At 50.1% G+C, this 25998-nt stretch overlaps 14 protein-coding genes across 19 annotated transcripts; 5 read left to right on the forward strand and 9 right to left on the reverse strand.

Annotated features, from left to right (window-relative positions):
- Positions 1-170: 170 nt before the first annotated feature.
- On the reverse strand, positions 171-536 carry PPTG_03519 (hypothetical protein; the record flags this gene model as incomplete). The annotated part of the gene is made up of 1 exon (XM_008896193.1): positions 171-536. The coding sequence occupies one exon, from the start codon at positions 534-536 to the stop codon at positions 171-173; it is 366 nt and encodes a 121-aa protein (XP_008894441.1).
- Positions 537-783: 247 nt separating this feature from the next.
- Positions 784-1881, reverse strand: PPTG_03520 (hypothetical protein; the record flags this gene model as incomplete). Its single annotated transcript, XM_008896194.1, has 1 exon — positions 784-1881. The coding sequence occupies one exon, from the start codon at positions 1879-1881 to the stop codon at positions 784-786; it is 1098 nt and encodes a 365-aa protein (XP_008894442.1).
- Positions 1882-2490: 609 nt separating this feature from the next.
- On the forward strand, positions 2491-2826 carry PPTG_03521 (hypothetical protein; the record flags this gene model as incomplete). The annotated part of the gene is made up of 1 exon (XM_008896195.1): positions 2491-2826. The coding sequence occupies one exon, from the start codon at positions 2491-2493 to the stop codon at positions 2824-2826; it is 336 nt and encodes a 111-aa protein (XP_008894443.1).
- A 1610-nt stretch (positions 2827-4436) lies between these two features.
- On the reverse strand, positions 4437-8193 carry PPTG_03522 (hypothetical protein). Of its 6 annotated transcripts, XM_008896196.1 has the most exons (8): positions 7968-8193; positions 7647-7892; positions 6877-7579; positions 6187-6817; positions 5603-6121; positions 5456-5548; positions 5323-5384; positions 4437-5263 (listed from the first exon to the last, which is right to left on the reverse strand). In XM_008896196.1, exons 1-8 carry the CDS (start codon positions 8105-8107, stop codon positions 4565-4567), a joined length of 3093 nt encoding a protein of 1030 aa, XP_008894444.1. In that variant the 5' UTR covers positions 8108-8193; the 3' UTR covers positions 4437-4564. The 6 variants fall into 6 exon arrangements, with proteins under 6 accessions (XP_008894444.1, XP_008894448.1, XP_008894447.1 ...); XM_008896200.1 differs by having other exon boundaries at positions 4437-5384; XM_008896199.1 differs by having other exon boundaries at positions 6877-7892.
- Positions 8194-8628: 435 nt separating this feature from the next.
- PPTG_03523 (GrxB family glutaredoxin) lies at positions 8629-11111 on the forward strand. The gene has a single exon (XM_008896202.1). It carries the CDS (start codon positions 8662-8664, stop codon positions 9343-9345), a length of 684 nt encoding a protein of 227 aa, XP_008894450.1. The 5' UTR covers positions 8629-8661; the 3' UTR covers positions 9346-11111.
- Positions 9069-10368, reverse strand: PPTG_03524 (hypothetical protein). The gene is made up of 3 exons (XM_008896203.1): positions 9938-10368; positions 9592-9873; positions 9069-9508 (listed from the first exon to the last, which is right to left on the reverse strand). Exons 1-3 carry the CDS (start codon positions 10338-10340, stop codon positions 9423-9425), a joined length of 771 nt encoding a protein of 256 aa, XP_008894451.1. The 5' UTR covers positions 10341-10368; the 3' UTR covers positions 9069-9422.
- On the reverse strand, positions 10925-11594 carry PPTG_03525 (hypothetical protein). Its single transcript, XM_008896204.1, has one exon. The coding sequence runs from the start codon at positions 11492-11494 to the stop codon at positions 11057-11059; it is 438 nt and encodes a 145-aa protein (XP_008894452.1). The 5' UTR covers positions 11495-11594; the 3' UTR covers positions 10925-11056.
- Positions 11595-12387: 793 nt separating this feature from the next.
- PPTG_03526 (hypothetical protein) lies at positions 12388-13008 on the reverse strand. Its single transcript, XM_008896205.1, has one exon. The coding sequence runs from the start codon at positions 12870-12872 to the stop codon at positions 12441-12443; it is 432 nt and encodes a 143-aa protein (XP_008894453.1). The 5' UTR covers positions 12873-13008; the 3' UTR covers positions 12388-12440.
- Positions 13009-14688: 1680 nt separating this feature from the next.
- PPTG_03527 (hypothetical protein) lies at positions 14689-15180 on the forward strand (the record flags this gene model as incomplete). The annotated part of the gene is made up of 1 exon (XM_008896206.1): positions 14689-15180. One exon carries the CDS (start codon positions 14689-14691, stop codon positions 15178-15180), a length of 492 nt encoding a protein of 163 aa, XP_008894454.1.
- Positions 15181-20316: 5136 nt separating this feature from the next.
- PPTG_03529 (hypothetical protein) lies at positions 20317-21291 on the reverse strand (the record flags this gene model as incomplete). Its single annotated transcript, XM_008896207.1, has 1 exon — positions 20317-21291. One exon carries the CDS (start codon positions 21289-21291, stop codon positions 20317-20319), a length of 975 nt encoding a protein of 324 aa, XP_008894455.1.
- Positions 21292-21416: 125 nt separating this feature from the next.
- PPTG_03530 (hypothetical protein) lies at positions 21417-21698 on the reverse strand (the record flags this gene model as incomplete). Its single annotated transcript, XM_008896208.1, has 1 exon — positions 21417-21698. The coding sequence occupies one exon, from the start codon at positions 21696-21698 to the stop codon at positions 21417-21419; it is 282 nt and encodes a 93-aa protein (XP_008894456.1).
- A 390-nt stretch (positions 21699-22088) lies between these two features.
- Positions 22089-22301, reverse strand: PPTG_03531 (hypothetical protein; the record flags this gene model as incomplete). The annotated part of the gene is made up of 1 exon (XM_008896209.1): positions 22089-22301. The coding sequence occupies one exon, from the start codon at positions 22299-22301 to the stop codon at positions 22089-22091; it is 213 nt and encodes a 70-aa protein (XP_008894457.1).
- Positions 22302-24377: 2076 nt separating this feature from the next.
- Positions 24378-24808, forward strand: PPTG_03532 (hypothetical protein; the record flags this gene model as incomplete). The annotated part of the gene is made up of 2 exons (XM_008896210.1): positions 24378-24602; positions 24674-24808. The coding sequence occupies 2 exons, from the start codon at positions 24378-24380 to the stop codon at positions 24806-24808; spliced, it is 360 nt and encodes a 119-aa protein (XP_008894458.1).
- A 254-nt stretch (positions 24809-25062) lies between these two features.
- PPTG_03533 (hypothetical protein) lies at positions 25063-25822 on the forward strand (the record flags this gene model as incomplete). Its single annotated transcript, XM_008896211.1, has 2 exons — positions 25063-25647; positions 25709-25822. 2 exons carry the CDS (start codon positions 25063-25065, stop codon positions 25820-25822), a joined length of 699 nt encoding a protein of 232 aa, XP_008894459.1.
- Positions 25823-25998: the final 176 nt, after the last annotated feature.

Consider the following 25998-nt stretch of genomic DNA (forward strand, 5'->3'; position numbering starts at 1 on the left):
AAAACAACTATTAACCCTTTGTTAACGTTTTATCTTGGCATTTATTTCTCTTCTTTTTTCTAGAGGAATGTTGGTTGGTTTTCTCAGCATAAAAACTGACAGGAAATCTGGAAGACGAGGCGACATATTTCTTGCGTTTTGGTTTGACCCTGAAGGTAGCACGGCGCGTCTTAAGATGTATTCCCGGGCATCTCGGTTAGTTTCTTGCCAAAACGCTGTATCATTTCATCAGCACTCTCCACCTTGCCGAGGTTTGACACCAGCGTTGCTGGCTCCAGCTTAGCAGCTAGCCAATGGTTGATCAGATCATCCTGCAATTTTGCGGCTAGTTTCTCCGTCCTGGAGTTTTGCTTTGCTGAACTGAGCAGTGGAACTAGAACCCTGTCAATGTAGTTAGCCCGGAGGCCCTCGATGATTGTCTCCTTCTGGTGGGGATATCGTTTGTTAAACTCGTTCAGATAGCTGACCCATTTTGCGAATTCTGTGCTAGCCAGAGTTTCGTGTCCTGCTCCGTGGAGGCGGAACATAGCGAACATCTTGGCTGGAGTCGTCTGCGCGTCTAGATGATGCTTAATTCATGCACTCTCCGTCTTTCTGACAATTTCCACTGTGCTTGGATTTTGCATGGCCTTGTTGATCATGGAGGTAATATCAACGTCTGCATAATACGTACGAAGCACTTTGAACCACGACTCTTGTTTCTTTGTGTTCTCCTTGTAGAAACCTATTGCGTAATCCATCCACTCCTTGAACAGAGGTTTGCTGAGAATGTTGTGTCCTATATCAAACCCTAGTAGCCGAAACAGATATTCCACTCGCGAAAATTTGCTGAAGCGTCTCCATCTGTAACTTCGCTGCAGCGCTTTCCAATTTGGGGAATTTCCTGGCTATTGCAAGGATTCGAAGAAGAGCTTTGTGGGTTTCACTGTTCTTTTTCAAATATGTGAACACTTCAGACACCTTGCTGGGGTTGTCAGTGACGACGGTATTCAGGTACGAGACCCAAATGCTGAGATTGGATCTGTCGGAGAAATCATACCTTGACAAGTAAAGTCTCAGTATCCAGTAGACATCGTCAATAGTCTTTCCACTGCTCAACCATTTTTTAAGCAGTGCAGATTCCAGCTCCCTGGCGATATCATCCGTATTCTCATTCTTTTTCGCTGCAGTAACCATCAAAGCCAGCTTGTCTTCCCCATACATCCGCACGAACGTCTCGAACATTGTTGTTCCCTTGTCGGGATATTTCCTGTTGAAAGCATCTGTGTACTTGATCCAAGTGTCCAACGCCGGGTTACCCAAAATGTTATACGTTGCTGTACTAAACCCGAGCTCAGCCAGTGCATTATCTGGAGATTTTGCAGCGTTTAGCCAGGCGTCAATCAGATCGTCCTCCACTTTGGTGGCGGCGCTTTTGAATCCTTCCACTGCTTTCGCTTCTCCAATCAAATGGACCAATATAGGATCGTTTAAACCCTGTTGCTTTCTCAGCGTTGAGATCGTCGATATGTGGGCTTCGGGATGTTTTGCATTTAAGTCGTCTACGTATTTGACCCAGGCAGGGAAATTAGGGTTGATGAGAACGCTTGATAGTAGCGGCCAGTGGAGGTGGAACAATTCATATACTTCGTCCGGATTCTTTCGATTGATGATCCAATGCTTCATTTGCTCCGCTTGAAGTCTTGCTGCGAGTCTCTCCATCCCTGCGACCTCCTTGGCCTTGAGAATCATTTCATACAGTATTTCGTCTCCGTAGTGGGCAATCAGTATCGAGACCGCAGACACCTCCTCCTTGGACAGTTTATTTAAATCGTCGACGTATCGGATCCAGGCACTGAATTGGGGTTCAGAGAACAGCGACTCGGACTTCTTAAGACGCATGCGTGTGAACACCGTGGCTGCAGATTTTCTCTTGTCGAGCCAGCTCTGAAGCTTCTCTGGGGTCACTATCGAAGTTGTAACCAAAGATTTGAACTTTTCTATGATTGGCACGGCAACCCCTCTCTCCTCGCTGTGGTTATCGTCAGTTCTTAAGAACCTCGCAGCATAGACAGAGGTTCCTCTCGAAGTATAGGAACTAACTGATGGGAAACCTTTTGACTGGGTTGCGTTGACGCCTATGATGAAAAAAATGACGGCAGTCACACCTACGAGGACGCGGAGAAGCATCGTATCGGGGAGCAAATTGAGAAATGAACCACAGATACAGATAACAACCGTAAGTATATCCTACGAGAGTTCACGGTCACCTTAACCATAATGCGTTTACTGTACGTACCGCAGTATACATGCACCTGGTCCGGCCAGTGATTACATTACAACAAAGAAATGTATAGATAAAAGTAATTCGTCGTCTTCAATTCGTCACGACGGAGTAGTGGGGCGTGCGACACAAGCTCTATTTGCCGTCTGAAGCGTGAAACCCTCTCCAACCTGAACGAGCTCTGCTGGAATGTAGTAACCACGAACTGCCCTTAGCTCAGCGAGGCCATGTGTTCGGCACTAGTGGTAAACCACATGACCAAGGACCTCTCGATTGCGTTAGAGGTCGAACCAGATAACCATTTAGAAAGTGTGCATTGGTGGAAGTGGCTGGCGTATGGGCTGTTCTCTCATCGTGCTCGTAAGCACTCAATTCTAGAACATCTAGTTCTAGATTCTGTCGGCCACTTGAGTGTGGAAGACGCCGATAACTTCGCCACTGTTCTGCCGTCTCCTCATCTGGAAGAAATTCTCATTGACAGGGCTCATGGATTGGTTCATGAGCGAGACGGCGCTGGCAGTTCGATGCACGAGGTCAACCTATTGAAGACTTTTATCCTCTAATATTTGATTCCCCTTTGCTATTTGTTCGGACCTTCAGAGTGGATTAACTCCATGATTTCTGGTTGTGGACGGTGTCAGGTTCGACGCCAAGATCTGGAATTTTCAACGGATTCGGACGGTAAATGTACCGAACCGCCGGGAATTACGTCTCTAGAGATCAGATTTCGCTGAAGCTGATGAGGGTCTACCGAATTTATTAGAGACTGTGGGGCCTTCGTTGAGAATTTAGACCCTTCAAAGAAGACGAGAACTGGTTGGTGACGCCTTGATCCTTCAGAGCTGCCCCAATCTCCTGGAATTGAGACTCCATGGATCCGTTGTGGACGTTTGCGCGACTATCGAGCTAACGATCAGGTGGAGCTTCCATCTGTCTCGTGTATTTGGCAAGATGTGTCCACATTATCGCAAGAGTTGATGAACACCGATAGTCTTCTCACTAAGTGCGTGCACCAAATTCGCGTCCGTTTAGCGACTAAATGGCTGGCCGGTGCAGTTCCTCATCGGTCCGATACAACACGATACAAAGCGGATTTGAATGCTCTATTGCAGATACTGGAAGTTAACCGTTCATTGAAAAGAGCGCTTGAATGTGATCGTACCTCCCATATATGCTAACTTTGCTAGCAAGTTTACGAGGTTTCATGTCCAGCCCATTGACCGAGCACGATTCAAGTCAAGATTGCGTTTCTGAGTGTGGTGGGGCACCAGAAAACAGAAAAAGCGGGTAGAAAGAGAAGCCGTAAGATGTCACCGTCGCTAGGCAGACTGGACCAGTTGATGCTGAGTAACATTTTCGTTTGCGGTCCCTCCGGTGCTTCGACAAGTGTTGTTTCGTTCTGAAGAGGAGTTCGACTTTGAAGGGTTCCCGAATGATCCTGATTGGGCTTGATAGAATTTTCGGACTGATTTTAGTTATTATCTTACAGCATCCAAGTGTTTTTGGAGAACTTTGTGAGCTGAAGGCACGAAGGCACAAAAGAGGCTAGTCACTTCATTAAACAAGCACTTACTAGGCTTATGCACGCAATGGGATTTTTTTCTTGGACATCAAAGTCTAAACTTTTCAGCTTGCATCCGACGCGACATGGCTGCCGCAACGACAATCCCAGCCACTGCAGGACTTGTACCAGTTGTATTCTGCTGGGCATGGACACATTTGAGAGATAGACTTTCTTCTGAATCGCTGCAGTGTGATGCGCCGTCTTTCTTGCTCTTGTCTTGCTTGACCACGAGCACCTCTCGATACGGTCCCAATTCGTCCCGTTCCCATCCAGACCATCAGGGCCCCGTTCAACCTTGCAATCTGTTCAGCTTCACCGATGTCTGGATTTCTTCAATCACGGCTTGAATATCTTCTTTCTCTTCCAGCAGCTATTAAAACGTGATTTGTTCGGACGCTTACCCTTCAATTCTCAGATAGTAACGACGGTTGCTGGTTTAGAGACGGCAGATGGACAAAAATGTCTGTCCATCGGTGTGCCATAGCAAGCTGTTGGGAGCACGAGAGGCGGAAAGCAGTGCCCAGACCACGTCGAGTTCAAATCAATGCCATTCTGATTAAATAGAATGTTGTTCCAACAATTTCAGCTCCCAAGTATCAGCGCTATTTGATCTCTACTTTCCTTCAGGCACTATATCCTAATCTTTAAATTTTCGAAACGATATATATTCATTTGCACACGTTTTCCTCGGACCTCAAGAGTCCCTGTACAGCAAGACTAGTACAAGTATAGCCGGCTCAGAACCACATGGACGAGTTCTCTCTGCGTGTGGAGAGCATGCGTGCCTGACGAGTCTGTCGACGGCTATTGCGGATGATTTCCATTGTCACGATGGCCTTTTGCAGGAATTCCGGCACTTGGATGGTCTTGTCGGCAGCGCGCAATAATGGAGGGAAGCCGAGCTTCTTGGCTACCAAATTGCCCAGCAGCCGAGCGCAACGTCCGTTACCGTCATGGAATGGGTGGATGTAGAACACTAGCACTGCGAATGCGTAGTAGGCACAGAGCAGCGGACGCTGCTCCCAGTTACTGGTATCGTTAAGCGTATCGATGAGTTTGTCCAACGCGTCCTCGATCTCTCCAGCTGGGATGAACACGCGATAGATCCGAGGAGAGGCGTATCCGACAGCCAGATCCGTTCGCAGCACGCCAGCCTGGCCGCTCGAAGCCGGGAGTAGACACTTGTGCAATGCAAATAGCTGCTCACGTGTGATTACGCACGAAGTGTCATGCATAATCTCGTTGATGACGTCCAGCAATTGTTTACGCGGGTTATCCGTCGAATTCCTTCGGGTTATGGGGGTATCGTGGGCAGCGCCGATGGCATCGTACAAGTCACTCGAAGTGAATGTGGCAGGTTTCGCTCCGTCGCGACAATCGGCCAGTTCTGCCTTCCGCTCGAAAGCATCGTACTCGGTCTCGAGTTTCTCCAACAACTATGCAACGTACCGAATACAGTTAACGTGTGAAGGTACAAAGCAGTAGTCAAGCTTACCTGTTCAATCTGGCGGTATACAGGAGACTTGGGGTTTTCTGCGTGTCCAAACAACTTCTCACCTGCCAGAAAGAATGTAAGTATTAGCCCAGATAAATTACCAGATAAATTACGAGAAAGTTGTGACTCTTACCGTGTGGAGATTTTGAAGTCTTCGTGTGGAATGGTGCCAGTTTTGGTGCAGCGGGTGTTGCAGGGATCGGCTCTCGGCCAGGATGGATGTGTCCTGCAACATAAATGTTAGAATTTTATCGGGAAATGGTGCTTTTATTCGACTCACCTGGGACATTGTACTTGCACAGGACGCAGTCTGGGGCAGAGGGTGCAGGTTCTGTAGCTGTTGATGTCGCTGAGCCGTCATCAATCTCCATATCGTCATTGCCAGAGCTTTCGTTATCATCATTCGCCTTATCGTCGCTTGGATTTTTCAGATATCTCTCCACATTGTGAGATAATTCATGAACGTCAGAGAATAATTCCGCCTCTGTGGGACTCACAGTATACAGGTACTGCAAATAATACTTGAGATGTCCCAGCAATGCCCACTTAGTTCGGATCTTGCCATCACACTCCTCAATCACACGCTTAAGAGATGAATCTTCGCTCTGTTTATCAGCTTCACCGTGACCATGTTCATGCATTGCCTCATTAAATAGTCCATTCTGAAGCAGCATGACCAAAGAATGCAAAATCGGAACCACAGCAGCGTGATCTTCGCTACTCATCGAAGTTGCCAGTGTATCCACCATGTCAAATAAACCCCATTCTAGCGCTAGTGGAATTGTGTCACAAACGTTCACTAAATTTGCAAAATACAGCAGTTAGTACATTACAAAAAATGAATTAAAATATAACAATACTCACAGTCTTCGCGCTGAATCGACGAGTCTGTAAGCTCTCCATTGGTTGTGATTGCATTGTCCAGAGTCTGGCAGTATTGGAATCGAGGAATGCGTCCGACGCCGAGCTTCGAAGACGCAGCGCTTTGCAGATCCTGGCGAAGTGTGGACAGAATCATCACGGAGCGCACAACGCGCTGGATACGCTGCAGTTCGTGCTGATCTTCGGACAGCACGCGGTCGGAATACCACGATAACACAGCCACCGTGGACATTTTGCAGATCATCGGAACGGATACCACCGTTTGGATGCCTGCTTGTCGAGCGTGTGGCAATAGAAAGAACTGAGACTGCTGGGCTGCGTGTAGATCGAGCCACTCCGGGTGTTGGCCACTGAAAACGTCTCCGATGTGACCCTGACCGGGATCAATCATGATGATGGACGACACTTTGCGGTACTTCTGAATAGCATCGCTCCACAACGCTGCAGTATCGATCGGCTGGTTCTTAGATGCCCTAGGAGACAATATTCCTCCAGATTTATGCTGTCTTTGAACAGCTAAATTGTTTTTCTGCCAGATACTGTGTGTCACTAACACGCAATTGTTGTCATCGTCCAATACCGGACAGTGCACTTGGCCCATCAACCACGGATCCTACATACAAGTGTTAGTAAAAAAATACAAATATCTAAAAAAAAATAATTTTCATGTACCCTTGTGATAACTCGAAGCGTAAACTCCAACGCTCCAGCCAGCGTCGCGTTGTCGATATGGTCGACTGCAACTGTCGCACGGAATCCGCTCTCGGTAGCGTGGTTGGCAATGAGAAACTTGGCCAGTTCATTATGTGCAAAGTCGACAGCGTCTGATAACGGGGACGAGCCCCATCGATCCAGTAAGTTGACATTCGCTCCGCAATCCACCAAATACTTGGCAATCTGCAAATGTCCTTCCGCACTTGCGACGTGTAGCAGCGTGCGTAGATCATAGTCCTCCATATCAGGTCGTACCAATTCTGGGACCAATTGCTTGAGTTTGTCCATATCCCCTCGCTTGGTGGCTCGAAATGCTAGTGCGATATTGTGTTCGTCCTCGCTGCTCTTGATGTGGCGATTTACGAGTTTCTTTTTCTGGTGGGCTCGCAGCATCTCTGCGATGGCGAATTGCTGCTTCTCCAGGGCTATGCTGATAGGGGAGCGTCCTTGAGAGTCCACCACATTAGTGTTCACCCCGGCAGATAGTAGCAATTCAATGACGCCCAATTGTCCGTTCTCCACCGCTACATGCAGCGAGGTGCGTCCGAGCTCATCTGTCGCATTCACCTCCATGCCGCTGAGCCATGAGCGCTTGACTTTCTCCGTGTTTCCCTCCTGCACGGCTTGGAAGAAAGAGGAAACGTCAACATTGGACTGGATCCTGCGTTTGCCACAGATTTAGTAAGTCAGTCGATTTCAACGTTGCCCTCGAGCATTTCACCACTGACCGTCTCAACCCCTCGGTCTCGTCAGTTGAGGGCAACTTGCTGCCATCCTCGAGCAGCGAAATTTTGCCCCTGCGACCGTAATTTTCACGTTCCAGGACCCGTAAGATGGCTACATTTTTCGTCTCGACGGCGCAGTCGATGGGAGATCGCCCCCAGCGGTCCAGTGCCTCCGCGTTGGCTCCACATTGCAACAGATAGTCTACCATCTCCAATTGCTCGTCACTCACGGCGATATGCAGCGGCGTTCTAACAATTTGAATTGAAAATACGGGAAAAGCTGAGGTTTTGAGCAACGCAGGAGAGAAAAGATTGGTGCTCTACCGCTTGTCGTAGTCGGCAACGTTCACGTCGGCTCCATGCTCCTCGCGCAGCCGACGCATCGCCTCCAGGTTTCCCTCGGACGCGGCCCAGCACATTGCCGTGGAGTGCATGGCGGCGCCAAGACTCGCACCAAGCTCCATGCTGCTCTCGGGAATGTGACGATTACGGTTGAACTGTGCCGATTATGGCGGAGCCTGTCTAAGATGATCGTATCAATGGATATCTGATTGAGCCGGTATTGCATCTTCAACTTGCGCACGATTCGATCATGGCGTGTTTAGCCTTAGCCTCACAACACGCCAGAGACCAGGAAACACGATCGTTCTCGTGACGAGACTCGTCCTTCTTTAGAGCAAATGGCTTACACAGAAGCTCGTTCTTGATTAATTGCAGTGATACACTTGCATTTCATAGGTTTCCGCAGACTCCCCCGGTAAAACAATCCCCCCACTAATAACATCGATAGACGAACGCCACAAGACTCAAAATACTGCCACAGAGCGATGCAAGTTATCAGTTCATCGCTGCTATCATCAGTGATGAACTCTGCAGCAAAATCCTGCTATCGATGAAGGGAAAGTGCTGCAAACAAGGTTTTGTGTAAGGATCCACTCCGCTTAATTCCGATGTACAGTGATCTAAGCAGCCTCGTCACAATCGAATCCGCCTCCCAGTTGCCAAGCTCCTTCACGCCATGTCGACCCCCGCCTTGTCCGGACAGCCGCAGTTGTACATCTACGACCACTGCCCGTTCTGCTGCCGTGCGCGCGTAGCTCTCGGGCTCAAGAAGGTCAAGTACGACGTTCTATTCCTGGCCAGTCACGATGAGGCCACGCCCATCGGCCTCGTAGGCTCGAAACAGGCTCCGATCTTCGTGCCCGTGGGCGAGAAGCCGTTCCCGGAGAGCTGGGACGTCGTTAAGTACGTGGACGAACACTACGGCGACGGCCCCATCCTCAAACCCGCCTCGGGTCGCGAGGATCTGGCCAAATGGTACGACACAGTCATGCCGCTCTTCACGACGCTCTTCCTGCCGCGCTTCCACGCCGCGCCGCTGCCTGAGTTCACGCTTAAGGAGTCTCGCGACTACTTTAAAAACAAGAAGGAGAAGAGCTTCGGCTCGTTTAGCGAGAACCTCGCTAAGTCCCCGGAGATCGTTAAGCAGGTCAACCAGCTGCTCAAGGAACTCGAGCTTATGCTGCACTCGAACCACTCGGTCAACGCCGAGCTGAGCTACGACGATCTGGATCTGTTCGGTCGTCTGCGCGGTCTTACGCTCGTCAAGGGCGTCGAGTGGCCCACCAAGGTGCGTGAGTTCCTCGAGTATTTCTCCGAGGCTGGCGACGTACCGCTCTACGACAACGTGGTCAAGATCTAAAGAGATATGATGGCTACTGGCACTGAAGACTGTGGTATCGTCTACGTAAAAAGAGTCACTTGTTGAGAGATATGGCTTTACTCGGGTCTGAACTTGTTGGCCTTCTTCATCTTCTCTACCAGCTGACGATCCTCTTCAAACCGTTCACGAAGTGTTTTGAGTTCTGTTTTAAACAAAAATAAAAAACACCTTTTGGTAAGCATCTCACGACATGAGTACAATAAAAAACCCTGTAAATCAACGTACGATCTCGCTTCTTCTCGCGCGTCTGGAACCTGTAAAAGTTGTCGAGCTCCTTGCTCTTCTGCTTCTTGGCAGGTCTGGCCAGCACCTCCTCCGTCTGCACAATACCGCGCTTCTTGGTGTTTACTACCGTTTGGAATCCGTCGTCATCCACCTGGCTCTTCAGCTCCTCGCGACGACGCAAGTCTTCCGCCTCCATCTCGTCGAACGACGCCATGTAGCGGTCTGTCATCTCCTTGATCACCGATAATCCCGGACGGTTGCGACGGTACTTGGCCGCATACGCTGCACATTAATTATCAGCGTCAGTACCTCATTGTCTTCTTCAATTGAGCGCAATTTACTCCACCTTGCAGTCCACAGGGTTTACTCGGTGCAGGCGTCTCCAGAGCGTCCGCCTGTAGCATCTTGTCCAGCGATTCCTCGGTTTTAAACACTACGTGGGCCGTGCGGTTGACCGCGTTTTCATTTAAATCATCTTCTTCCTCGTCTTCTTCGTCGAATAGACCTCCTGATCCCGCTACGACGTGCTGGATGGCGCCCAGAGGCTCCAAACACGCGCGCAGCCATTTCTCAGACGCATGAACAGGCAGATTCACAACGTACGCGGTGCGACCAGTGGCGAGAACGGACTCAGTATGAGAACCAGGCTTGGCGTCGTGCTGCTTGGCGTAGATGAAACGCTGGAACGAGCTGTGCGGCAGCGGTAGCGCGATGGCATGGTACCCGCCGAACACCTTGGTCGACGCCATGCTATGTGGGTATGATGTTGACTGGCTGAGCTAGTGGTGTAATGCGATTGGTGGAAAAAACAACGGTACACTGTACCGCCTAAATGTTTTGAGCTGGAGAGTATACGGACCAAACAAGACTAAAAAGCTCATTATGACTAAAGTGATCAAAAAGCTCTTTGAGGCGGCGAGGAAGCGGTGGTGACGTCGGTTGATGCGCTGACGGATCCTCCGTATATTGGGGTGGCTGTCATGATTGCAGAATACGCGAAGGACGTTGGGATACCGCAGGTCTCAACAGCCACTTCACCTGCTTCATTGATTTTCCAGCTTGGGAAGCAGAAGTTGGAGTGGCATTCCTTCAAGAAGGCTGACAAGGGTGACTCCAGTCGTCGCTGTCCTCGCCTGAAAATGCCCCGAAGTCAGGACACGGCTCAAAGGAAATTCTCCATCGGACATTCGTAAACCTCAAGAGACTGGATGGCTTTGGGGAGTGCCTGTGACGCTGATCGAGTCTAACAGTAGAAAGAACTACTGCAGTGTCGAGCACAACGAGTATTCAGCGAGGTGTGCTCGCCCAGCCGAAATAGGAAGAAGAACGGCGTCACACTGCAGAGATTCGGGAAAGAATCCGTCATATTTCTCCGTGCCACTTCGTGTCGACAGCCTATTTACTCGCTATTGTGTAAGCAAAACTAATATTGACCGTATACATTTACCGCGGGAGATCAGCAAAACTACTTGTAATTGTTCATCGCTTGGAGCATCGCGTAGACACCAGTAGCGATGAGTGTGAAGAGCAGTGTGCCGTACAGAATCTTCAAGCCTTTCTTGATAACAGGCCACGCCTTGGGGTTCTTGTTGACCTCTTTTGCCACTTCTCTCGAGACAGTCTTGATCTGCGAATTCGAGAGCGTCTCGGTCTTGGCGCCAGCGAACTTTTTCGTGCTTATCTTCGCCTTTAACTTGCTGACCAGACCCCTCGGTGACGACAACGAAAACCCTCTCTCCTCGTTATCGACACTCGCCAGCCATTCTTCGGCTGCAGTTAGCTTTCGACTGCCCTTGAGATGGTTGTCACCGTGGTCGCCTCTGATCTGGACGCTCCTTTCAGCGGTGGTGAGGCTTGAAGCCAAGGTGACTAGCACGAGGACCACGAAGACTTGGAAACGCATACTCGGACCTTAGTGACCTTGTGCTCGGCTGCCACTGATTCCAATAGTGAACAGGAAAGTCAGTGCGAACCAGAACTATGGTGAGTCCCCATTGGGGACACCAAACCCAAGATTTGACGCCCCTAATCCGCTCATTTAGCTCCTTCCATAGGTACAGTTTACGGAAGGCTGTATTAATACATGTATAATTGCCGAATATTGTATGCGAGTTTAACTTCTAAACCCACATACCAGTTTTTGGAAGAGGAACCTCTCAGGCTGAGAGGTTCCTACGCTGAGAGTCTCAGCGTACTCTTTTTCACTACCGAGAACATCCTTGTGAGGTGAACACAACAGCAGCAACGTATATATCGATCATGTGCAATAAATACTACTACTAACTATTTACACGTTCGTCGTCTGTCTCTCAAATGGAACAGGGAAAATGCTCAGCAAGACCCACGCTGGTAAGCCACGAACGATAATGTAAATCGGCGACGTTATAGTACTACACGATAAGCTGGTGTGACAGCAGACGAATTGCATTTTGTAGACCTGCATAACGCATCAGCCTGTTCATAGTGTAAAGCGGTTCCGTAGACACTGTAACATAGTCTTTGTAATGCTTCCTGTGGGCTTCTGGTCCATTCAAAATTCACGCGTGCCCAGGAGCCCCACACTCTTTCTCCTCTTTTCCAACAAACACGGGAATTAGCAGACCGTCATCGTGCAACTCGCAGCCACCGCAATACAGTAACAAAACGAGCATGCGTGCTATCTCGTCATAACACTAAAGACACGAACAGCTCACAAAACTCAGGTACAGTCACGTGGAGTGGTCCGCACTGGTAAAGGAGGAAAAGCGTTGTTTACTAACTCCACGCGTCCATACAAACCATTCAACCAGCCAACAAAACCACAGCAACGTCCACCCGACAAAGCGGGGAGTGTAACATTTAGAAAGTTACTAGTATTCTTCAGAAAGCATCGCTTCGACACCAACAATGATGAGACCTGCCAGGAGGGCGCCGTACAGAATTTTCAGACCTTTCTTGATCATAGGCCAAGTCTTGCGGTCCTTCTTCACAGTCGTCGCAACCTCCCTCGTTATTGTCTTGACCTGCGCGTTATTCAATTTTTCCGTCTTCACAGTGCCGCCGGTCCGGACACTTCTGAGTTTTCCTTTCATCTTGTTGACAAATGATCCACCGCTCAGTCTCTCTTCGGTGTTAGTATCCGCTAGCCACCATTCGTCCGCCGTGGCCAATCTGCGGCCGTCCTGTACGTTGTTGCCACTGTCGACACCGCGGATCTGAGCGACATTCTCGGCGCTGGTGAAGCTGATGCAGGTCGCCACGAAGGTCGCCACGACCAGTGCCACGAAGACGCTAAGGCGCATGTTTTAGACTCGTTTACAGACTGATTTCACCCCTGAGCACTCCGCAAGCCGATTCAGAAATGAACTGTACGATGGAACATGTGATGGGAATCCCATCATGTGATACCTCATATGGTAAGAGCTCGTCAACTTAGTTGAGTCTCGACACAATGGTTGCTAGCCAATTTAATCTTTGCTACCACCATATACCCTGTCAAATGTGTTAATCAAAATCATGTTATGCAAAACAAACAAACCTATAAGAATCGATCCCCTCAAATACTTAATTCTTTTTAGTGTTGAGAGATCGTATTTGTGGCAGATCCTGACAGTCAGGACGCTAGAACGACAGGTGAAGAAAACGGGTTGAAAAAGGCTTATTATAATAGTGGAGGCAAGACAGATTACAATCCGATCGGCTATCCATTCATCACAGCTCAAGAGCGAAACATGTGTGGGAAATGAAAGCCTACTTCGTGCGTTCTGAATCAGATGCCCACAATATTTGCTCAAAATTTTTAATCCACAGAATACCCATATAATAGGCCACAGTCGCAAAAGTGAGATTTTCGCGAATTATTGATATATTTGTGATTTATACGGTACAACACTATGGAACGAAAAATTGCGTTTTTACAGTAAAAGCGCATAATTAGTCCAAGCCGTGCTATTGAGTGACTCCTGCAATCACAATTTTTATGCGTACTATTTGAGAAGGAGATCCTACAGCGGAGCATTTTTTGTGATGCTTATTTTGTGACGTACTTCGGATTGCAACTAGAGTGATTGTACCATGACATCTTATACAATCATTCGGAATAACGTTATAATATTGCAGAGCTATAGTAAAGCCGTTCTCGAAGTCTGGACCAAGTGAAAACACTTATACTTATTAACTAAAAGTTAAGCACAGTGTGATGGTACCTCCGCGTTTATCGTGGGCTTACAGGTAAGCTGGTGAAATACTGGGGGACTGTAGGTGGTTAGGGCTGAAGCGACAGCATGCGGCTACCGGCTGAACCGTGTAGCAATGCGTTTTATTGGTGGTGAAAATCACTCTTTTTATTTAAAAAAAAATGCTGTCCCCCTCAGCCTTGCCGCCCTGTTACGACGACGGCGACGCAGGCAGCAAGATCAACGTGAGCCCTCCGCTCAGCGTCGAACGCAATATCGTTTTGCAAGAAGGGCTTTGCTGCCACCGCATATATCTGCGTTTTAGCGGCTCTACGGGTCAGGGTGCAACCAGTCTCTCATCACACTGACTGAGTTCCACCATGCTGGCTTTCGCTATTTACTGGCACGTTTTGAAGATTTCTACTACCAATACTCGCTGTACTTTGTTCATGGTTCGATTGTCAAGTTGATGCCAACGACAACGAGGTCTGGGAGACCGCGCTCGATGACAGCAGATCCGTGCTTGGCGTTGGTGCAAGCGTGGGGGCGCTCAGCTGGACCAGCGTCATTCTTAAGCCTGGTATTTGGTGTGAAAGCATCAGTGATTTCTCTCTTTCTTCGTTTCGGCAGACGCCTGTTGGTGCTAGTTCTGAAGAGTGACACCAAAGCTCAAGTTAATTTGTCAACATCAGGTGAAATAAGTGTTAAAGTGGAACCTGAGCCGTGGCACAGTAGTGACGTGCGTCGAGCAGCTGCTCGATACCGCGTGAACTGACTCTGTCATGTGCTAGTGGATGGCTCCGAGAGCCCGAGTGCAAGGAAAGATAGATAAGGTAGATAAGGAGATCAATCTCACTCCCTCTTTTGCATTTGTCTTATCCAGTTAGCGTTTATCAAGTGCACGCACGGTCTGAGGATCGGCGTCCAACAGGTTTTGAGCCCAATGAACATTGCCAACGCCGGAGAGCCACGCACCGAGGCACCCGCCCCAGCGCAGCTACCGGCAACCAGCCACAAAAGGGCCGGTTTTGCTGACGACGCAGAAGAGAAGAGCAATGTCGCCGCTCCGAAGAGGGCAGCGACGACAACACTGGTGGCCACGCCCCGGCTACTGGTGACAATGGGGGGGGGCGATCACATGTCGAAGATGTTGACGCTCATGGAGGGCCTGGCCGGTAGACTGGAGCGACTGGAAGAGTCGCAGACGAAGATGGAACAGAGGCTGGCAGACGACAACAAGTGCGCGCGCGACACTGATCAACCGATGACACCTCCCATGAATTCCAGCCTGTTCGCATCACGCGTGGGCAGAGGTGCCAGGATGCACCTGGACTCTTTGGCTGGATCCCCGAGCACGCCACGCACGACACCTCCACGGAGACCTGCAGTGGTACTACTCTGTCCAGAAAAAGTCGCACGAAAGTGCTTTTCCTAATTTCTATTCGCCAAAACAGTGTAGACGTGTTTGTAATTGGTAGAAATGAATTGTGCGTCCGCTGTGCTTCTCAATGATGTGCTGGTCTCGCCACAGTCCGCAAAATTGGCTCTGAACCAGTCAAATTTATGGCGATTGAGGGGCAACTCCGCCCGTGTGAGAGATGCACATTTAAGGTTTCGCCCACTCCCACCTAATCGCCCTAATGCCCGCCTCCAAGACCAAGGAACTAAGCGAAGAAGACCGCTGTCGTGTTGTCTCGACCACCAAACAGCCCCGATCTGAATGTGCTTGATCTGAGGCTGTTTACTGCAATCCAGTCGAGGCAGGAACAGCACCTAACTCGAGACTTTGATGAGCTCATTGCAGTCGTCGAAACTGCATATTGGGAGCTACCACCGTCTACTATCAAAGCCGCATTTCTAAGTTTGCAAAAACGACAATGAATAAGTGCATCGAGGAGAAAGGTGGGAACGACTTTAAACCTGTTCACATGAGGAAAGCTCACCTGGCGAAGGAGGGAAGACTTCCCCTCAGCATCCGATGCTCGAGTACGGCTGCTGAGGTTCTGTCTCTATCGTAGGGATTTGAATGTATAATGAAATCAAGTAATTTGGTGGTGTAAAGCCGATCCGTGCAACTTTTTCGGGACAGAGTAGTACCGCAGTTCTTCGGTCAGGAGCAACCCGCGTACGGCATTCACATGTCTGAGCTTCAGCGTTTATACTCGGCTGTGCAAGCGCGTGGACCTGTGGGTCTGCCGATGGAGCCTCGTGCGCCACAGCTGCAGCCTGGGGCCCAGCGATTCCCGGTGCAGCACCAGAACGGAGTGGAGATCCGCTACCCGGACGCGAGACAGAAGAAGTTGGCCATCCGGCCGTTCGACAAGAAGGAGTTATACGTCGGTCTGGGCTCGGGCTTCCTGGAATGGGGCAAGAGATTTGAACGTCAAGTGAATATCGCGCAATCGGCCTGTGGGTTCGCATGGCCAGAAGACGTGAAGTGGATCTCTTGGGACACTACTTGTCCGGAACAGCCGAGAGATATTACAACAAACAGGTCGACGCCTGGTGGAGCCAGCTGCCCACGCTCAAATACGTGATGGAGAAGATATTAGAGACCTTTAAGACCAACATCACGCCCGCCCAGGTTATGAAACTGTTCGCGGCGCCGAAGGACAGTAGGCGCACGTGGCCCGAGCATTACATCTACCTATTGCAGTCTCTGAGGCCTGTGGTGGCAGTGCCGACTACTTGGTCCTAAACAATATCGTCCAGTACGCGTCTGCGAACCTCCGTACTGTGTTAATGGCCAAGGTGGACAGCTCGAGATCCGACTACTTGCAGCAAGCTGAGGAACTAGCGCAGTTTGCACGGTCCTGGGAGACAGATCCCGCCAGACAGAGGAGCCTGGGTAAGGAGCTCGTAGCTGCGGTGGGTGAAAAACGAGGCAAGGAGAAGCGGTGCTGTCATGAGTGTAAGAAAGTGGGTCACCTACGGGCAGCTTGACCTGAACGCAGCCGAGGCCGGAGGAAGGAGCCGGGCCTTGTGCTCGCGGTGAAGGAGAGACCGGCCGAGGCCGGCGAGACGTGGATCTTGGACAGTGGTTCCAGTAGGCACCTGGTCAGCGATGCGTCGTGGCTGGAGGACGTTGAGGAATGTAACGACGTCTGCCTGCAGCCGAATGGAGAACCGCTGAATGTGACGAAGAAAGGCACGCTGTCACTGCACGTGACTGCGTGTGGCGCTGAGCGAACGGTGGTGCTGACGGACGTGTACTACGCTGCGAATGTGATGCACAATCTGATTTCGTACGGTAAGCTCGACGAAAAAGGCTACACTCTTGCCTACAGAAACGGTAAGCGCGTTGTGGCTGCTAAGTACGGAGAGACCGTGGCTTTTGACGTGCAGTTGCGCCGCAACGTCCTCATAGTGCAAGGGGCCGTGCAAAAGAGATACGCCGCCGTGCCGGACGAGATCATGGCCGTGCTTGACCGCGAAGCTAATGCTGCGAGTGGTGAGGAGAGCATGGTACAAAAAGGCAGTCTGTTAGAGTTTCACAAGCGGCTTGGACAGACGCTGTTGAGCGGCTTGCTAGGGACCGGAGCTCGGGGATCGAGATCACCGACCATCGAAGTGTCAACTGCCTCACTGCGCGCAGGGCAAACAGACAAAGAATCGTCAGTCACACAAGGACACGGGTGAACACTCACCGATTGACAGGGTGGGTGGGGTCATCTGCTCTGACCTCAAGGGCCGATGACACCGAGAGACCGGCTTGGGAACCGGTATATGGTCAACTTTGTAGATCACAAGAGCAATTACTGCTGGGTGTTTCTGGCCGGCACTAAGGATGCAGCAGCCAAGCTGTCCGAGCACTTTCTTGTGTATTTCGAGAAGAGGTACGATTGCAAGATTCATGTGCTAAGAACTGACTCAGGCGGGGAGTATCAGAACATAGATCTTTTCTGCAAGAGTACGGGAGTGGCGAGGCAGAAGAGCAAAGCACGCACCAAGCTAGCAACGGCAAAGCAGAAAGAATGCATCGTACAATCATGAACATGGCGAGGTGTATGGTATTTGCCTGTGGTCTTCCCCTGAGCTTCTGGGGAGACGCAGTGCAGTACGCAGCCTACATCCTGAATAGATCGTCGACGAACTCGAATCCCGGGCGCGCCTCACCGGTGAAGGTGTTGACAGGGTCTGCGCCGTCACTGGGTGGGATAGTGGTATTTGGGTCTCCGTGCACGGTGTACAGGGATCCATCGAACCGGAACTTCTCTCAGCGTGCACAGCAGGGAACGATTGTGGGTATCGGGGAGGAAACGAAGGGGTACCGCGTGTACTTGCCTAAGGATAAAAAGGTAATAACGACGCAGCACGTCAGGAACATCGAGACTCTGGATTAGACTCAGAACGAACAAGTGCGGAGGCTGTACCTGAGATAGGACAACACCGTCGGTGAGGAGGAGCCTGCGGGCGATTATTGGTGCTTGAGTTGACTGCTGAGTTGATGGCAAACTCTGCGTTCGCAAGATGTACATCCCAGTCATCTTGTCGTGGAGATACAAAGCAGCGGAGATACTCTTCAAGAGTTCGGTTCGTCCTCTCCGTTTGACCATCACCTTGAGCCCGGTACGCTACCGTCATCTTGAGCTTGGCTCCCACATTGTCGAAGACTTGACTCCAGAATCCAGAGACAAACTTGGTATCTCGATCTGACACGATATCCTGTGGCATACCGTGAAGCCTCCAGATGTTGTCGAGGAACAGCGTCGCGACCTCTTGCACAGAAACTGTCTTCGTCGTTGCGATGAAATCTGAACGCTTGGTTAGTCGATCCACGACAACCCAAATCGAGTTCTTCCCGGTTTTTGTATCCGGTAAGTCCGTGATGAAATCCATCGAAATCGAACGCCATCGTTCTTTTGGAATCTGCAGAGGCTCCAATCGCCCAGGGGCTCGGTCAATCGAGGTTTGTTCCGTCTGCAATCTTCACAATCTGCGATGTACTTCTTGATCGTACGAACCATTCGCGGCCAATACCAGTCAGCACATAGCTTCAGATATGTGCGATCGGCGCCGGAATGCCCACCGTAGTTAGAATCGTGTACTTCGGAGATGACGCGATGCTTTAGCGCCACCACGTTTGGAACGACAATCCATGGCTTCTCATCTGTTGTCCCTTGGTACCAGATCAGGTTCTTTTCCTCAAAGAACGTCTTGTATTGCTTCTCAGACGTACCACGAGAGTTCGCTGTTGTACCACGCCTCTTGATCGCGCATCGAATTTCTCGAATGATTTTGTCCTTAGCGTACCCGTTGATAATCAACTTGGTCAGTTCATTTGTTGGGCGAATCTCGGTAACACGAAGTTGGTAACTCGTCTCGTTGAAGCTTGGGACGAGTAAATCGTGGAACTCCTTCGTCTCAGGCTTAAGATCTGGTCTTTGGCTCAGTGCGTCCGCGATACCATTCTTCGCTCCAGGTAAAATATGCGAAGACCGGCTGGTACTCTGCGAGGATGTCGTACCACCGGGCTAACCGTCGATTCGCCATCTTCTGCTGGAAAATTCCCTCGAGTGACTTGTGGTCCGTCTCGATCATCACCGGTCGATCCAAACAGTAATCCGAAACACCGCCAATGCGTTAACAACCACGAGTAGCTCCTGGTGCTGAGTTGGGTACTTCAGCTCTGCGATTGGCCGCTCGATTCCATCGACAACTTGAAAGAGAACACCACCCACAGCGAACAGACTTGCGTCCGTTCGCAAGCGCATCTGCTTCGTGAAGTCTGGTAAATGTAGAACTGGTGTATCGGATAGTCGTCGTTTTAGATCCTTGAAGCTCTTCAACTGCACTGCATTCAGTGTAATCTTCGAGTTCCGCTGGTTTTTCTTCTTCAACAGAGTTAACAGTGGTGCCGTCAGCTCAGCATACTGCTCACAGAATCGCTGCACGTATCCAGTTAAACCGAGAAAGCGGTGGAATTGTTCTTGGGTCCTTGGGACCGGCCAATCGCGAATTGTCTGTACTTTGTCTGGGTCGATACGAACTCCGTTTCGGCCGATAAAATCACCAAGACACGGGATCTCTTCAGAGCAGAACACACACTTGGACAATTTCACGTACAACTTTTTCTCCTTGAGTATCTCCAGCACGTCGCGTAGGGCTTGCAAGTGCTCGTTGATGTCCTTCGACTTCGTGAACCGTAGATATCATCGTATAATGATCTGGTGTGCGACAACCCCTTGAAAAACGACGACGTCAACCTATGCATAGTTGCAGGCGCATTGCTGACTCCCATAGGTAGCACCAGGTATTCATAGAGACCGCTTGGAGCTTGGAACGCGGTGTACGTCACATGACCCATCTTCATTCGAACTTGGTAGTACGCTGACATTAAATCCACACACGAAAAATAGTAAGCGCCAGCCATACTGTCGAAAACGTCTTCCTTGCGCGTCATCGGCACGCTCTGTCTGATCGTGTTGCTGTTGAGGTACCGGTAGTCGTGAACGATACGCCATCCCACGGGTTTGCGTACGCAGAATGTCGGTGCAGCGTGGGGGCTGATGCTTGGTCGAATCAGCTCCTTCGCGATCATCTCCCGTACCCACTTGTCGATTCCCGTCTTCTACTCTGGCGAGAGATGCCACCGCTGCCGATACACTGCAGTGTTTGGGTCCTTCACGTCGATACGGTGCTCAATGTCGCGCTCCATTGGTAGTCCATCGGGCAACTCCGGCTTGAACACATTATCCTTGTACTCAACGAGAATAGGGTATGCTGGGTTATCATTGAACGTCTCCCAGTCCGTGTTTAGGAATCGCCTGGCCTTCTCGGACCCAAAGTTGATCGGTTCATCATTCCTCTTAAGATCTCGTTCGATCTCCTTGATCGTATCGTTCGTTAGCACAATCACTAAGTCGTGTTCCGGTTGGTCCTTTGCAGGTAACCGTAGGAACTTCCGAAGCTTCTTCCTAGTGATGTATTTGATCTCAACTCCTTCCGAATCAACCACTCCGAGAGTAAACATTGCTTCAGCTCTAGCGTTCTTCTTCTCACGCTTCGAGAGCTTCTCCACGTCCTCAGCTGGTCTTTCAACGCTTTCAACTTCGCCCTCCAGCCGTGTTTCTGGCACGGCGGCTCGACAGGAATCACGGCTTATCGCGGAAGTGCGTTCGTAATCCATAGCATCGTGAAGCCCAGAGCCATTAGCCAGACTGCACTTCCCACAGGGAGTCGAAATGTCCGCCGTTGAGGCTCCATCTGAGACGCATACCTTGAAGCATCGATTCTTCCAGTCGATATCCGGATGTACATTCACAAAGAATGTCATCCCGAGAACACAGTCAAACTCCTCAGGAATGTCGAAGACAACTGCTACACACTGGTAATTTGGGACACCTTGGAGTAGAATCTCGATCTTCATCAACTCCAGAATAGACTCGCCAATCTTGTTGTCGCCGAGCTTCACCTTGATAGTCCGGTCGGTGTAAGCGTGTGTCTTCAGCTCATGCTTCTTGACGAATCCACGAGACACGTATACGGTTGTGGCACCACAGTCCAACAGGATCTTGGCACCGAAATTGTTTACACTCTGTACCATTGATCCTTCAATCGAAAACAATGGCGCACGAGTGTAGACGAGAGGGTCTTCGCAAAGCAGATTCAACGTATCCTCGTTTACGGTTAAATCTTCTTCGCTAGCCTTCGCCACGTCAGATCCCTCTTCTACTGGCGTGGCTGATCGTTTTCCTCGTCACTCTTCAGCTTCTTGCAATCACGCTTGAAGTGCCCTGGCATCTTGCAATAGTAGCACACGGGTCCTTCCTTGGCTTGTTCCGCGGGAGCGTAGTGACCGGTCTTGAAGGACTTCTTGCTGAACGGCTTCTTGTTGTTGGACGGATTAGAGCTTGCTCGTCCGCGGGACTGTTGCTCACGCTCCGGATTCTCGCGGGTCGGTTTGCGCTCGCCACCGAAATGAGACATCTCATACTTGGCAGCATGGTCCATCGCCTCACTCAGCGTCGTCGCGTTTTGAAGCTTAACATATGAGTCGCACGCTTGAGACCGTCACAATAGTAGCTGACTTGGTCGACCTCGCTCATGTCCTCAACGCAGAAGATCAACGACGAGTACCTCCCATTGTACTCTTCGATGTCACTGACCTGGCGGAGTTCACGTAGCTTCTGTCGTAGCACCGCTTGATAGTTGGAGGCTTCGAAGTGAGCGAGGGCAACCGACGGCACGTCTGCATATGCGGAGGTGTTCTTGAGGCCCAGAACAGGAACCATCCTGACGCAGGTTCCTCCATCGCCGTCTCAGCGATCGAAGGCGGCGTGTAGTTGTCGTCCGTCGCGTCGTGACCGCTGATTCGGCACAGGGTCTCCACTTGAAAAACCACTAGCGCACATCGTCGTCGCGCTTCCCCTTGAACTTCGGCAGGCAGCTCGGAACGCGAGCCTTGGACTCTATCGGCGGTTGACGCTGCGCTTGATTGTTGGCTTGGAGGGCTGTAATCTCGGCACGTAGCTGTGTGAGCTGCGCTTCCAGCTCGTCTTGTCTCTCTCCTCCCGGCGGCGCGTCTTGATCGTTCTTGCGCGTCGCGGGGGCCATGATCGGCGAGTCTAGACCAACAAGTGCTATCAGTGTATCAGACTGGCCCCTTGTCGGAGGAAGAGGAGGAGGAAGAGAGTCTTGAGGCTGGCGGGAAGAAAGCAAAAGTGTGCTGGTCTCCCCGACCAACTGCTCTCAACCAAACAGTTGGTTGAGAGAGCCCTATATTATTTAATATCAATTCCTAAAGTGATATCTCTCTATCTCGATACTATAGGCTATTGATACAGTATCCCGGACCTAATACAGATTTTAGTCCGAGTTTTGGTGTTTTCGTGTGAACTACGTGGGTAAATCGAGTTTAACAAGAGCCCGAAGTGTCCTTGGCCGTACTGTTAGAGGGGTAGGTCCCTGGGGAGCAGCCAGATTGCTACCACAGAAGGAAAAGTGAGGCTGCCACCACTACCTGCCAAAAGGTCAAATTGTTCTCTTGCATAAGCACATTCTGTCCAATCACTCCACTGCTCTCCGAAGCATCAGTAACCTCTATCGATAGCATATCCGCGATAATAGATTACCGATAGCTTCTCCACCACGTATTTTAAAGACAGAATTGATCTGATTATAAACTACATTAGTGTGGACAAGAAATTTAACCTGTGGTAGCAGCAAAGTCCATTTTAATTTTGGTCCCTACGTATTTATCGTTTTGAGTGTGACTTCTCCCAATCTGACCCTAACTATAATCTCTGTACCAGCATAGGATCATGTTTTGTGTGTACCACTCCATGGCACATGTTTGTGATGATATGTGAGGTGATCCCAAGGTGATATCACTTTTTTAAGCCTTTGCAAGGGCTAATTTGCTGTTTCGCGAAATGGATAAATTGTTATAGAGCTATAACACCTTCACTACCAGAGGTAAATGGATTAGCTGTTAAGAATTAATGTTCTGTATGGTCGAAATGCGGCTCTCTTGTCTATCAATCCTTCGTTTTCAAGCCGTTGTGCTGTAACACTTACGTACCCATTTGTTTGCGTACTTAGGTAGCCCTTCGTACATGAATTATATATATATATATGTATTATAATTGTATACGTTTGGGACACACCTTCCACAGATCCTCTGAAGTTGTACTGAAGTTGGTTGTTATATCCAATATTAACAATGTTCGTACGCGAAAATGTAATGATTGATGACATTTTTATTAGTTCCTCTGATCTACATGGTTAACCGAGAGAATTTGGATCAATTAGTCGGTAACATTAAATATAAGCTCACCTCGATCAGATCGTGTACGGATTCTTTCCGCGTGTGTCGTGGTTTGCGCGTGTGCAATTGAGGTTTTCGGCGTGTGATTTTTTTTTCGGCGTGTGATACTACCTCATTCAAATTTTAACAGTGTGATCGTACTAATAACGGTGTGGCATTAGTTAGAAATCCGTAAAAAGTAAGTAAACGATGGAATGGTTTAGCGCAAATTGTGAACTGCGGAGCTCAGACAAACGCATAGCAAGGGAAAGACGGTGATTGGGTCATTTTTCATGGAGAACACTAGCACGTGAGCTAAAGAGTCGAGCTAATACACGTTAATCCTTGTTTATAACCTCCGATACCATTATTTGACTCGTACATTAGCGGCACAAAAGGCTTCGTGCAAAATGCACGACGATTCCAGTGCATTTTCTCATTTCGCCGATTTGACTTGGATTTGTATACTTGCAATCTTTCGATGTAGGGAATTCGTCGTTCAATATGCACGACAATTTGCTTAGAAACTGCTATTATAATTAATCTGAACGACGAATTCCCGAGAAGAACAATTTATACGTCTCGTGAGTAGTGGTGGCGACGTTATCGTTATATCGTTAACTAGCAAATAACGTTATCTGAGCTAAGTTAGTTGGATTAACTACACCATAACACGGCTTCCATCTATCTACGCCGACGTGGTGGCGACGGAGGAAGACGAGAACAAGGTGGTGCTGCCGACAGTGTTGCCAAGACGACCCAGGCCAAGCTGTCGGCCACGAAGCTTGCGGTGGTAAGGAGATCCTGCGCTACGTTAGCGGCGTGGTCAAACCGGGCTCCATGCGCTAGTGTTGGACCAGCCCGGCTTTAGCAAGACGTCGCTCATGAAGGCGCTGAGCGGCCGCTTTGTGTTGGAGAAGGTCGTGACGGTCGCGGGCGATGTGGTGTGGGGCAGGCCAACAGGCCAACATCATGCGTGTCTGCCGCAGCTGGTGGCGTACGTGGAGCAGCGCTACAAGCTCTCCCCTACGCTAATGGTGAAGGCGACGCTGGAGTACGAGCAGCGAGTACAAGTGTGTGACCACCGGCAAGATGGAAATCGGCATGAAGTACTTCGAATACGTGACGCACAAGCACGGGTCTGGACTGTTCAACATCGTACGACATCAACAAGACGTAGCGCGGAGTCACCAGTAAGATGCAGAAAACCGTGGTGGTCGCGCTGCTTGATCTGGCGCCGAAGGTGTTCGAGGTGTTCGATGAGGTGACCATCCTGAACGAGGGCGAGATGATGTGCCGCGGCCCACGCAAGTAAGCGATGGTCCGCTTCGAGTCCTTGGGCTTCAAGCGTCCGCCTGAGCGCGACGTGGCCGACTACCTATTGGACCCGGGCACGAACCCACCATACTTAAGTACAAGTACGGGTTATCGTAGATGGCGCACCACCCGCGCCTGGCGAGCGAGTTCGTGGAGTACTACCGCGGCTTGAGCATCCCTGCGAGATTCTTGCTGCTCTGGAGGTTCCGTACGACCTGGAGCTGATAAAATGTGGGCAACGACATTGACCTGATGCCGAAGTTCCAACATGCGCAACACGGCGTTCCGCAAAGGTCGCGGTCCTATGGTGATCGTCAGGGGTCTGATCAGCGCGTCGATGTTCTGGAACGTGGACCCGGTAAACGTGCAGGTTCAGCTGGGCGTGCTGTTCCAGGCAGTGCTGTTCCTGTCGCTGGACGAGGTCTCGCAGATTCCAACGTCCATGGCGGCGCGCGACATCTCCTACTAGCAGAGCGGCGCCAACTTCTACCACGCGTCGTACGTGCTTTCGTGCTCGGCCTCGGTCTCGCAGATGACGCTGCTGTTCGCAGACATCATCGAATTCGGCCGCTGGGCTGGTGTAGTGGTTGCAATGATGTGGACTACTTAACGGAGTTCGGCATGAAAATGGTCGAGTACTACCTCTCGACGTGCCGTCGGCAAAGACATGGATCATTTACGGTATCATCTTCATGGTCGTGGTATTCGTGGGTGGTGGTCACTACATGTACAGGAGCGCCGGAACCGCTGGAGTATAACTTTTACGAAAGCATGGAGCGCACGATTCTGGCCAAGATGGCGGTGGACGAGAATGAGGTCAACAGCTACGCGCTGCTGGTACTGCAAGTCGCGCCACAACAACGGTGAGATGGTCGTGGCGGAGGTGAAATATTGCGAGCGCGGGAAGAATTTCATGGTGACGGTGGCATTCCAGGTCTTGTGGTACTTGATGCTGAACCTGAAGAACCCGCAGAAGAACTTAATGAGCGACTTCAAGATGCCTGCAAGTTGACAAATACACAAGTAAGGGAAAACGAAATCCATTTTCAGAGTTACGCTGAGTTGTTGCTACAGATACATTTCGAATGGAAAACATGCAAGCTTCTTTAGTGAGGCGCCTGTGGTGTTGTAATTCCCACGGCAACTCTAGCTACTAGTGTAGGTAGGATAAACCCACAACAATACGTC

This window comes from Phytophthora parasitica (assembly GCF_000247585.1).
Source record: "Phytophthora parasitica INRA-310 unplaced genomic scaffold supercont2.4, whole genome shotgun sequence".
NCBI classification, from domain to species: Eukaryota; Oomycota; class Peronosporomycetes; order Peronosporales; family Peronosporaceae; genus Phytophthora; species Phytophthora nicotianae.

What these genes read in the sequence shown, in the direction of transcription:
- PPTG_03522 (XM_008896196.1), bottom strand. Translation starts at nt 8,107, where the DNA reads ATGGAGCTTGGTGCGAGTCTTGGCGCCGCCATGCACTCCACGGCAATG. An exon ending in CGCTTCGAGTTATCACAAGG is followed by an intron (nt 6,818 to 6,876) that starts GTACATGAAAAT and finishes ACTTGTATGTAG; the next exon opens with GATCCGTGGTTGATGGGCCA. An exon ending in GACTTCAAAATCTCCACACG is followed by an intron (nt 5,385 to 5,455) that starts GTAAGAGTCACA and finishes TCTTTCTGGCAG; the next exon opens with GTGAGAAGTTGTTTGGACAC.
- PPTG_03523 (XM_008896202.1), top strand. Translation starts at nt 8,662, where the DNA reads ATGTCGACCCCCGCCTTGTCCGGACAGCCGCAGTTGTACATCTACGAC.
- PPTG_03524 (XM_008896203.1), bottom strand. Translation starts at nt 10,340, where the DNA reads ATGGCGTCGACCAAGGTGTTCGGCGGGTACCATGCCATCGCGCTACCG. An exon ending in TAAACCCTGTGGACTGCAAG is followed by an intron (nt 9,874 to 9,937) that starts GTGGAGTAAATT and finishes ATTAATGTGCAG; the next exon opens with CGTATGCGGCCAAGTACCGT. An exon ending in GCGCGAGAAGAAGCGAGATC is followed by an intron (nt 9,509 to 9,591) that starts GTACGTTGATTT and finishes TGTTTAAAACAG; the next exon opens with AACTCAAAACACTTCGTGAA.
- PPTG_03525 (XM_008896204.1), bottom strand. Translation starts at nt 11,494, where the DNA reads ATGCGTTTCCAAGTCTTCGTGGTCCTCGTGCTAGTCACCTTGGCTTCA.
- PPTG_03526 (XM_008896205.1), bottom strand. Translation starts at nt 12,872, where the DNA reads ATGCGCCTTAGCGTCTTCGTGGCACTGGTCGTGGCGACCTTCGTGGCG.